At 27.9% G+C, this 10,194-nt stretch overlaps 4 protein-coding genes across 4 annotated transcripts; 2 read left to right on the top strand and 2 right to left on the bottom strand.

Annotated features, from left to right (window-relative positions):
• Positions 1 to 82: 82 nt before the first annotated feature.
• Positions 83 to 1,442, top strand: LOC122629595 (60S ribosomal protein L14). Its single transcript, XM_043813174.1, has 4 exons — positions 83 to 185; positions 529 to 630; positions 918 to 1,112; positions 1,245 to 1,442. The coding sequence occupies exons 1-4, from the start codon at positions 183 to 185 to the stop codon at positions 1,401 to 1,403; spliced, it is 459 nt and encodes a 152-aa protein (XP_043669109.1). The 5' UTR covers positions 83 to 182; the 3' UTR covers positions 1,404 to 1,442.
• Positions 1,386 to 3,814, bottom strand: LOC122629591 (KIF-binding protein). The gene has a single exon (XM_043813168.1). It carries the CDS (start codon positions 3,797 to 3,799, stop codon positions 1,976 to 1,978), a length of 1,824 nt encoding a protein of 607 aa, XP_043669103.1. The 5' UTR covers positions 3,800 to 3,814; the 3' UTR covers positions 1,386 to 1,975.
• Positions 3,815 to 4,274: 460 nt separating this feature from the next.
• On the top strand, positions 4,275 to 5,946 carry LOC122629491 (LETM1 domain-containing protein 1). The gene is made up of 3 exons (XM_043812981.1): positions 4,275 to 5,368; positions 5,509 to 5,658; positions 5,745 to 5,946. Exons 1-3 carry the CDS (start codon positions 4,649 to 4,651, stop codon positions 5,922 to 5,924), a joined length of 1,050 nt encoding a protein of 349 aa, XP_043668916.1. The 5' UTR covers positions 4,275 to 4,648; the 3' UTR covers positions 5,925 to 5,946.
• A 997-nt stretch (positions 5,947 to 6,943) lies between these two features.
• LOC122629489 (zinc finger CCCH domain-containing protein 3) lies at positions 6,944 to 10,186 on the bottom strand. Its single transcript, XM_043812977.1, has 7 exons — positions 9,704 to 10,186; positions 8,622 to 9,633; positions 8,471 to 8,559; positions 8,193 to 8,367; positions 7,945 to 8,103; positions 7,605 to 7,800; positions 6,944 to 7,439 (listed from the first exon to the last, which is right to left on the bottom strand). Exons 1-7 carry the CDS (start codon positions 9,741 to 9,743, stop codon positions 6,975 to 6,977), a joined length of 2,136 nt encoding a protein of 711 aa, XP_043668912.1. The 5' UTR covers positions 9,744 to 10,186; the 3' UTR covers positions 6,944 to 6,974.
• Between the last annotated feature and the right edge of the window lie 8 nt (positions 10,187 to 10,194).

Here is a 10,194-nt window from a genome sequence, read left to right as displayed (position 1 = left end):
TTAATCGATTTACTATCGATATTTCAAAATATCCTAGAAAAATTTTTCGCTGTTGTGTTGGTAGTACTAAGGAAATTCAGTGAAACGTATAAGAAAATATAGGGATCATAAGGTTTCAGTCTTGGTATTGATTCTGTCTTATTCGACTGTATCCTGTGCAGTTCTTTCGCTTCCGGTACATCATGGTAAGTGCATTGTGGCTCTGAACTTCATCGATATTCCTTGCGTAAAATGTAGTAAGAACATAAAATCTAAGTTTTGTATATTTACACTATTCTTCACTTATATTAAGTTAATGTTTTTGTAGAAATTTTAATATGCGATGTATCTAATATGTACAGCGTCGGTCAACATAACCTTATAATCAAATAGCCAAGCACATGGTGGACATAGTTTGTGTAGTGCCGTTTTCGTTACACGTGTATTGAATCGAACTTTCCTTATATGCTAATATCATTTTATATTAATATCGATCTATATAAAATTAATCATTTTTTACAGGAAATAATACGTTTAATATTTTTATAGCCGTTCCAAAGGTTTGTGGAGTCGGGTCGAGTCGCCTACGTTAGCGATGGTCCTTACCAGGGCAAACTCGTCGCAATTGTTGATGTTATCGATCAGAACCGGGTATAAATAATTATTACTTATTAACACTATTAGTTTATCTAGTATATATATTTAATATTTTATAAATTAAGTTACATTTAATAGTTGCTGGTAGATATCTGTAATTATGTTTGCATTTTATTATTTCAATGATGATCCCATTATATTGATAGGAATTGCCGGCTGACTTTTAGCTGATGCCAATTTTATTATCTGAGAGTAAAGTTATATATATATATATATATTTGTGTGTATCAACAATAGTACAGTTCTAATGCAAATTCTTTTATCAATTGTAATATTAACAGGTTCTGGTCGATGGACCTGCAGCAAATGTACCACGTGGTCAGATGAGGTTAAATGAACTTCATCTTACTAAATTCCGTTTACGTTTTCCGTATACCGGTTCCACACGAGTAGTACGTAAAGCATGGGAGATAAGTGAAATAGATAACTTATGGAAAAATACTATGTGGGCTAGGAAGGTTGCAGCTAAAAAGAAGGTAAAAATTCTTGGAAAAAAAAAGAGAGAACTAAAGATTAAAACTTCAAAGTATCTGCTTTGCATTTCTAAAAAAATGAAGTATATAATAAAATAAATTTCTACTAACAAATTTCCAATTTCTTAATTTCAGCGTGCTGAGCTTAGTGACTTCGATCGTTTTAAATTGAGGAAAGCTAGACAAATAAGAAACAAATTGAGGACAAATGCTTTCTTCACATTAAAAAAGAAAGCTAAAAAAGCTAAGACAACTGGTGTTAATAAAGCAACCAAGAAAGCAGAAAAGAAGTAATATTATTTTGTGGAATAAAAACAACATTTTTTCGCAGTACTGATGTCATATATTTATATACCTCACAATAATAAGATAGTTATAATCGATAATAGTGAATGGGTCTATAGCATTAGAGTATTTTCTTATCTAAGACAAATATTTAAATACATATTATAAAAAAAAAAAATGGGGATCTCTAACGCATTTCTTTTTAGATCGAGTTGCATTTATTTTTTATTTCAGAATTTCATAATAATAGATTAATTGTAGGTGCTTGATGTAGCAAAAAAATCGTTGTCTAAATTTTACATCAAAAAATTATATAATAGTCATAATATATATAATAGTGATTATATATATCTTAACATTCATATACTTATAAACATATTTCACGGAAATTATACGTAAAGATACTCTTCATTTCATTTAAAAACTAAACGCATACATACATCAAGGTGGTTACATACATACATCAAGATTACATACATACATCAAGATTACATACATACATCAAAATTCGATTTTCTCGAAACTACTGATCACATAGAATTATTTGTTTAATAGATATTATCTTAAATATTGAGACGAAGTTACTGTTCCAATAATTCTTGTCTTAATTTAATAATTTTCACAGGAAGCAAATCAACGAGTTCTTTACATAATCTCAGTTCTTGTTTCATCATCTCCGCAGCTTCTGGATGAGTTTCGCAATAATCAATTAGAAATTGGTAGGCATTAATAGTGTTCTGAATATTCTGCAATTGTATAGACTTGTCAAGACTTATGATTTTACTGTATAATCTTCCCATCTGAAAATATGAACTTAATGCAAGTTTCATAAAGTCGTGAGGGTACGTTATAGTCTTTGCATCTGTAGAATTATTCTCCAATGAATCTAAAAAGAATCGAAAATTTTTAATGGCACTTTTAGCCAAATGATTAATTTTTATCAAAGCATGAGAATCTGTTTTATCTTCGCTTATTTCTAAACGTTCCAACTTAATATCCAAAATATCGGAATATGTTTCGCTTAATTCCAACCAAATTTGTCTACATGCACTTTTGTAGTATTGAGGATTTAACTCTTTAACAGTAGCTTCCAAGACATCTATTCTACGTTTATGCATTTTCGCCTGACGATCTTCATTTTCTTCGAAAAATGCTAAATACTTATACGCTTGGGACATATCTTGTATAATTTCTACATAATCTGATGCATGACTGTCTAGAGTATAATATGATTTTGCTTGATCTAGCCATTTTTGAATATTTAAAAATACAAGTTTGGCATCATTAAAATCCAAAAGGTATTTATCTGTTATCTGATTTATAAATGGTTTAATATCATCCATTAGAATATCAAATTTTAAATTATCAAAAGGTTTTTCTGGATCATTTTTCATGTTAAAATCCAATTTACTCTTTCTGGGGTTGTTGGGATTACTTTCCTTTTCTGCTTCTTGTATAAGACGGTGTTTTGACAAACTAAGCAATAATATTCCATATTTAGCCCAGCATCTAGCTATATCAGCACTTCTGTGCTTGAAACGTTCATATTCTGCTGCAACTATTCTGCTGTTTGTTTGATTTTTCTTTTCTTTCATCATATTTTCATATTTTTGCAATATGTAAGATGCTGCAACTAAATGATGTCTGGCCTGAGTAAAACGTTTATTTCCTATGAAATACTGCGACAGAGTAGCTGCATTAAGAGCCCATTCTACATAATCCAAATCTTGCATTATATCATTTTGTTCTAATTGCCTACGCAATGTGATGTGACAATATACTGCAGATTTGTAATGATCTTGCAAAGCTCCATATACTTGTGCTTGGTAATATAATGTCAATGTGTGCATTTTTTCTAGTACTTGCTTAGCACTTAGACCTTCTTTAGTATCTATAATACAAAAATTTAATACCAAGTCGACAAGATCGCAACAAGAATTTTTTGTATTTATGAAATCTTTATAAATCTGTTCTGCTTTATCAAGGAATATTTTAGCTTTTGCTGGTTGATGCCATTGAGACCAAATAATACCCAACTGATTTAGAGTCACTAAAATTGGTAAAACTCCTTCTGGTTCCAATTCCCTACCTTCCAGTACATCAACGCATTTCATGAATTGCTCTTCTGCAGTTTTTAGTTCTTCTGTATCAGCATAAAGTATTCCTCTATTTAAATAAGTAATAGCAAGTAATAACATTACTAAATTTTTATCTTCTTCTTGTCCATTGTCGATGGAATCAGTGAGATTTACTTCTATTTCTTTAAGTAGATTTATAGCTGCATATTTTAATATATAAGGTTCGCGCATAAAATCAAATTTTAGATGGTCGTCCAGTAGATTTCTGATTTCGGCAAATTTTTCTTTAATAAATGACAATTTCCCATTGAATTGTTCAAACGACATTGTAATTTTTGTAAAGTATTCTAAAAACTGGTTTAAAATATGCTGTATTTTTTTTATTGATAATATTTATTCTTTCGATTACTAATAATAAGATTACTTACGATCACACGTCACTTTAAACAAGATACATCGGCTGTCAGTAGCAACTCACAATACAAGCCCCTCCTTAAATTTGTACGTGACAATAAAGTGTACTACTGTTAATCTGAAATCAATAAGTATACGCGTATGTATATATATAAATATATTCCATTTGACACATTACTCTCTTTGTTTCAAACGACCCCTGACTGTTCTCTTCGAAGCCAATGATAGAGATGGATTTTATGATAAACCTATCAGAACGTCTGTATACTTCAGTCACGGAACAAGTGTAGTGAAAGCAAGTAGAATCTTGCAGGGAAAGAATTTTGCTGAGATGGTAAAGTAAATTCTACCAATCATATTGTTTTATTTAAATAATATTTTTTAATAAATTGTAGAGAAATTTGAAAATATATCTTTCTTACAATATTTGCATCATGTTATAAATTATTATATAATATTCATAATATTATTTATAGATTGTTGAAAAAGAGATGGTATTCAAATCATCAAAATTTTTAATTAGTTTAATTAATTTATTACCAGTATTCAGCATGCTCAAACACAAATGTATATCAGTATAAAATAAATTCATTTTGTGAAGTAAATGTGTTTAGGTATGGTAAAAGTGATTATGAATAAGTGAAGTTTAGAAATGACTAACGTAATATCTTCTCCGATTTATCTTGATTGAATAAATAACAAAAACATAACCTTAACATATTCAACCTATAACAAGAGTTATAAATAAAATAAATAACAACAATGCATAAAGCAATTTCAAGAGTTTTTTTTTATGAAAAACATAACTCAATTTATTTTTTATACAATCCAGTGCAACGTTATGTTATAAAAATAGGAAATAAAGATGGGAAAAAGGGGAAAGTATCTAACCTAAAAGATTATTGGTTTGGTAGATATGTAAATTATATACAAAAATATGTAGTAACTTTAGACAAGAATTTTCCGAAAATGATGCAGTTATATCGAAACTTCAGTAATGGTATCAAATATTTCTATTCTGATTTACAAAAATATTTATCCATACTAGTGAAACAGAATGTGGAAGGTTTAGATAATTTAACAAGACAAGAGATTCAGTTGGCGTATACAATGCCCAAAGATCTAAAGAAGATTTTACCTGTTATTCTAATATCTTTGATTCCCTTTTCAAACTACATAATCATGCCTTCAGTATTTTTATTTCCAAGACAACTGTTGACTCATCATTTTTGGACACCAGAACAGAAAGCAAGTTTTATGATTTATTTTCATAAGAAAAGGTTTAAACACAGTAGACCATTATTTTATTGTATGGAAAGTAAAATTAACTACATTAATAATGAACTATTAAAAATTAAATGGAATGGAATCATTGCATGTTTGGGTAGTGGTGAACATCCAACAATTCAAAATGTGATATCATGTATTACTTTATTTAAAAGTTCACCATATTCAATGAATACACTTGAACATAAACATATGGTAAATGATCAAATAAAATTTTTTTATTTGTTAATACATATATTACATATAATATATGTATTATGTATGTGTGTGTATATATATATATACACACATATACAATATATATAAATATATATATTTGATACTTATTATTTTAGAAAAAATTACTTGGCATTCATGGACTATCTATGTGGACACCTTTCAGAAGGAGACGTTTAATAGAAAGGGCAATATTGTTAAAACGAATGGATGATGCTATTGTTAAAGAGGGAGGTGTAGATAATATGTCCATAGAATCGTTATGTTGGGTAAGGGAATAATTGTGAAGAAATGTTGAAAGAATGTTGGAATAATATATATCTTACTGAAATCAATCTAATCAATACATTTGTAGGCTTTATCTTTTAGAGGATTAAATCCTGTAAATATGTCAATAGAAGATATGAAAAATTGGCTTGACGATTGGTTAATATTATCAGCATCAGTTGATAATTCTACACTATCTTTATTATTACATAGTCCGATTTTTTTAGCTTATAATAATAGCAATAACTTACATTTGCTGTATAAATAAAATAATTATTTCTACTACTATCTTTCATAAATACGTTTTTATTTATTAAATTAATGAAAAATATTTAATATTTAATAACTTATTTTGAGTTAAAGGATATATAAATAAAATGAATAAAAAAAGACAATAATATATTAGAGGTAAAATCTTTATTAACAAATATACATCCTTTATTTTTACAGGAGTCTTATACAGTTTACAAAATATAATTTTCATACTTCGTATATGTCTAACAGAGAAAATAATAAAAAATAATATGGAAGAATAAATATATAGATTCTCATAAAGACCAAACATGAATTGCCCGACTTAATCACATATAGAATTTAAGTGTAAAATTTAAATATCATGCTGGAGAACTAAATGCAGAATAACATTAAATTAATCATCTTCAGTCTTAAAGATGCATAATATTCTTATTGAAAAAATATGGGTATAATAGGATCTAATTTCTTAAATGATTAAGAGTATAATGTCATTTAGAATATACTCAAATGCTCCTGACTTTAGAGAGCAATATTTTACACATTTGTACTTTAGATCAATGAGCATATTTTTTTTATAACTTATAAATATTCTGTAAACATTTCTCTCAATCATAATACTCATAATTGAAAATTCATATATAGTTATATTTTTAATATAACTTAATATTTTAGTGTGGAATTATTTTAACAATAAAAATAAATTTAGTAAAATATAAATATATCTAATAAATTTTTTATACTCTGATTTAAAACTCATTGTGGCAAAATAAAAACGTAAAAATAAGTACAGTCAAATAATAGTATGTATAAGATATAAAATTGCACGATATAATTAACTTAATTACATGTATCACAATATTGCTTATAGGGAAATAAAATATATTAATGTGACAAATGAATTTTACTAATCTATTAAAGACAAAAGTAAAAAACATTTGAGATTGAAAAATTAATAATGCATAATATAAAATAAATTATGTTTTTCCCAGCATATGAACATTTAAAAAGCAATTATAGATAAATAAAATTAAAATAATTATGATTTAAATAATAATCACGTCTGTTAATTAATAGGGATAAAAGCAGGTAGAATACCAAGAGGCAATCTTTTCGGCAATTTGTTTTCAAAATTATTTGTTGACTCTTTTTCGGATATGCTTGGTTCTGCAATATTGTTGTTAGAGAATTCCTCGTTTATAAATATATCGCCAGATTGTTGTGCTAGTACAACATTTTTCATAATTTGTACTTTTTTCATAATATTATCCTTTGTTGTAGCAAAATCACTATTGACTGTGTCAGTATTCTCGTAATATCGTAATCTTAATTCATGATTGGTCAATTCTGTATCATTCTCCATTGTAGATGTACTTTGATCTTTAATTGCATTAGGTTCTTTTTGTCTATACTTATTGTTTTGTCGGGCAATAGATGTAGTTGGTTTATGAGGATAGGGACAATACTTACCTTTGCTGCAGTTGCTTGTTTTATTATATTCAGGGCAAAGATACTCGTGACGCAGCTTACACTATAGAATAAGAAATCACTAATCTAGTTATTTATTAGTTATCTAGTTATTACATATGTTTTCATATAAAGTAAACATATTTGTAATTTGTAGAATTATTTACGATCATGAAGAAGCATAATTTATCAATTATAGAAGATGATATAGAAATAGAAATATCGTTACCTCGTTTCCCTTAGAACAATATCCTTGTAGAAATTCTATGCAGATGGGAGTACTAGAAGAAACTTTGACATGACGATACGGACACTGATCTCTTGTACAACAGGCTTCTAGAAAATATTTGCAGGTTGGCATTTTCTCAGGTCCAACATCATGTGAAAGTGGACATGCATCCAATAAGCATTTTCCTTGAAGAAATCTGCACATATGTATGCGTGTAAAAGTGGAATTTTAGATTTGTTCAAGTATTACTTAAAAAATGATTAATAATTTGTAATAAATAATTTTTTTTAGATTATAAACTCCTGAGTTACGTCCCTCATAAATAAAAATAACTATATACTTTTTACAAACTGAGATCTGTTTTTTGTCATGAAGTTTGGAACAGGTTCCCTTCTTTTGATTGGCACAGTATCCAAATCGTTGGAAGAACAAACATGGTTGGTTATTTTTGCGCATTTTATTGCGCAAAATTTGTATACTCCTTTGTTTAACTTTATTACTATGGTAAGAAAGAGATAGAAAAAATGAGATTGAAGTGCAATTTTTAATTAAATATTAATGAATTAATTAAGACTCGAGTAATTTTACCTAATGTTATTCTTGTAAGCAATTTTTGATGTAACTGTGTTCCCAAGTTTAGATTCAGTCGTTTGTGTAGCATTCTTCCGATTAGATACATCTTTGGTTATTTTGAGTCTACAAAGCTTCTTACCGTTGGTCGTAATTATAAATTTGTCATTTTTAGTATTTGATGCGAGCTTTCCTGAAACAAATGTAATAAAATTAAATAAATGATTATATAAAACTGTATATGTTATAGTAGATATACTTATAGATATTTAATTTGGTTAAAAAAATGTCCATACTCTTTAAAGAGTAACTTCTTCGAACCAATTGATTTCTGGATGATTTATATACTATTCCTCCAATTGTAACCAATTCCATCAAATCATACCTGCAATATATATGATATTTATATATGCACTAACAATTTTTATTTCTATAGAATGTATTTACTTGTCTTTCTTTGGTTGAGAATTTTCACTTTTTTTCGGTTCTGTTAATAATTGTACAGTTCTATCGATTTTGTATTTATTTACTTTTGTTTTAGTATTATGCACTTTTGATAAGTTTATACCATTATTTGTGGATTGCAATGTATTATTATTGGCTACAATATTTTTTGTACTCTGTAATGTGGTACTTTTAATTTTTTTTGTTGGAGAAAGTTTTTTAACTTTTTGTGGACCTATTTGAGAAATCACAGTATTTCCTTTCATTGTGCGTTTAGCTCTTATTAGTTTTCTTTTTGATAATAATAAAATATTTGACATATTAGTTTTTTTTATAGGAGTTTTGGTATTGTCAATTTTTCTTATAAATTTTAATCTTGAACATGCAGGTTGATTGAAATTTGGTATGGTCTCTTTCTTTTCAACTATTTTAGATTCTTTAGTGGAGGATAACTTTGACATTAATTTTGGATTTATATATACTGATTTTTTAACATCTGTCTGAATAAAACTTTCTTTAATATCTGATTTAACAGATGTATAATTATTTTCTGTCATTGAGGTTGAACTGGCGATGCTGGTCATTATCTTTGGATTGACATGTATTGAAGGTTTTGTATGAAGTTTCATCTTTTTTATGTCCATTTGTGTTAAATTTTGTTGAGAATTACTCATTATGTTAGAAGTATTATTCATTGTAGTTTCATTTGTACTAGCAACACTTTTTACCAATTTAGGATTGACATGTATGAATGGTTTCATGTGTATTTTGGGATTGATATGTACCACAGGATTTTGTGGCTTAAAATATGGATTAACATAAACGTTACAGGATGTTGTTGAAGGTTTTATATTATTTGTTTTTTCATAAGTCAGTATGTCAATTGGTCGAGATTCAGGAAATGTATTTACGTTACTTTTACGTTCAGTTATATTCATATTTATATTCTGTTTATTTGTAGCATTATTATTAGGCAAATTTCCAGACGATTCATTCTTATATTTTTTTATAAGACCTGAAATGATGACCTTGTAATCACGGATTCAGAAAAAATTCACGTGGAGTAATGAACATCTAAAACTTACGAGTCAGATAATCGATCTCATTTAATAGTTTTACATTCATTATAAGAAAAACGAAATTCACTTTTCAAAGATATTATATGTTCTTGTATTTTATCTCTCTAGTAAAACACGGCGCGTATTTAAGGATTTCACTTATATCGTATCACATGACGTCAAAGAACGCACTAGAAAAATCTTAAGGAATGTCACTCGGAAATGCGTAAATTCTATGCAGGAAAAAATGAAAAAAGATCACGATTAATTGGTCTCTGAAATCATTGGGAATACGAGCCAATCACGATTTTCAAGATAGGATGATTTCGATATCTTGTTTGACGATAATAAGGCAGAGAAGAAAAATGGCGTTGTCGTTGATACTAAATGCTCCTTTATTTTATTTGAAATTGCCTCTGCAAGATGGCGCGAGCGCGCCGAACGTGATAATAATTCGAGTTGTCTTTCTACGCATCGTATGATTCGCGTTTCGTAACGGTATTCGAAAGAACGTAGGA

The sequence above is a fragment of the Vespula pensylvanica genome, chromosome 5, assembly GCF_014466175.1.
Source record: "Vespula pensylvanica isolate Volc-1 chromosome 5, ASM1446617v1, whole genome shotgun sequence".
NCBI classification, from domain to species: Eukaryota; Metazoa; Arthropoda; class Insecta; order Hymenoptera; family Vespidae; genus Vespula; species Vespula pensylvanica.
The sequence above is the reverse complement of the archived record's forward strand: the minus strand, read 5'-3'. Positions and strand labels throughout refer to the sequence as shown.

Excerpts from the sequence above, each read along its gene's own strand:
- LOC122629595 (XM_043813174.1), top strand. Across the intron at positions 631-917 it reads ATGTTATCGATCAGAACCGG|GTTCTGGTCGATGGACCTGC; the intron begins GTATAAATAATT and ends TAATATTAACAG. Across the intron at positions 1,113-1,244 it reads AGGTTGCAGCTAAAAAGAAG|CGTGCTGAGCTTAGTGACTT; the intron begins GTAAAAATTCTT and ends TCTTAATTTCAG.
- LOC122629489 (XM_043812977.1), bottom strand. The coding sequence starts at position 9,743 with ATGAATGTAAAACTATTAAATGAGATCGATTATCTGACTC. Across the intron at positions 8,560-8,621 it reads TCTCAACCAAAGAAAGACAA|GTATGATTTGATGGAATTGG; the intron begins GTAAATACATTC and ends TATATATTGCAG. Across the intron at positions 7,440-7,604 it reads ATTGTTCTAAGGGAAACGAG|TGTAAGCTGCGTCACGAGTA; the intron begins GTAACGATATTT and ends CTTATTCTATAG.
- LOC122629591 (XM_043813168.1), bottom strand. The coding sequence starts at position 3,799 with ATGTCGTTTGAACAATTCAATGGGAAATTGTCATTTATTAAAGAAAAA.
- LOC122629491 (XM_043812981.1), top strand. The coding sequence starts at position 4,649 with ATGCATAAAGCAATTTCAAGAGTTTTTTTTTATGAAAAACATAACTCA. Across the intron at positions 5,369-5,508 it reads CACTTGAACATAAACATATG|AAAAAATTACTTGGCATTCA; the intron begins GTAAATGATCAA and ends TTATTATTTTAG. Across the intron at positions 5,659-5,744 it reads CCATAGAATCGTTATGTTGG|GCTTTATCTTTTAGAGGATT; the intron begins GTAAGGGAATAA and ends ATACATTTGTAG.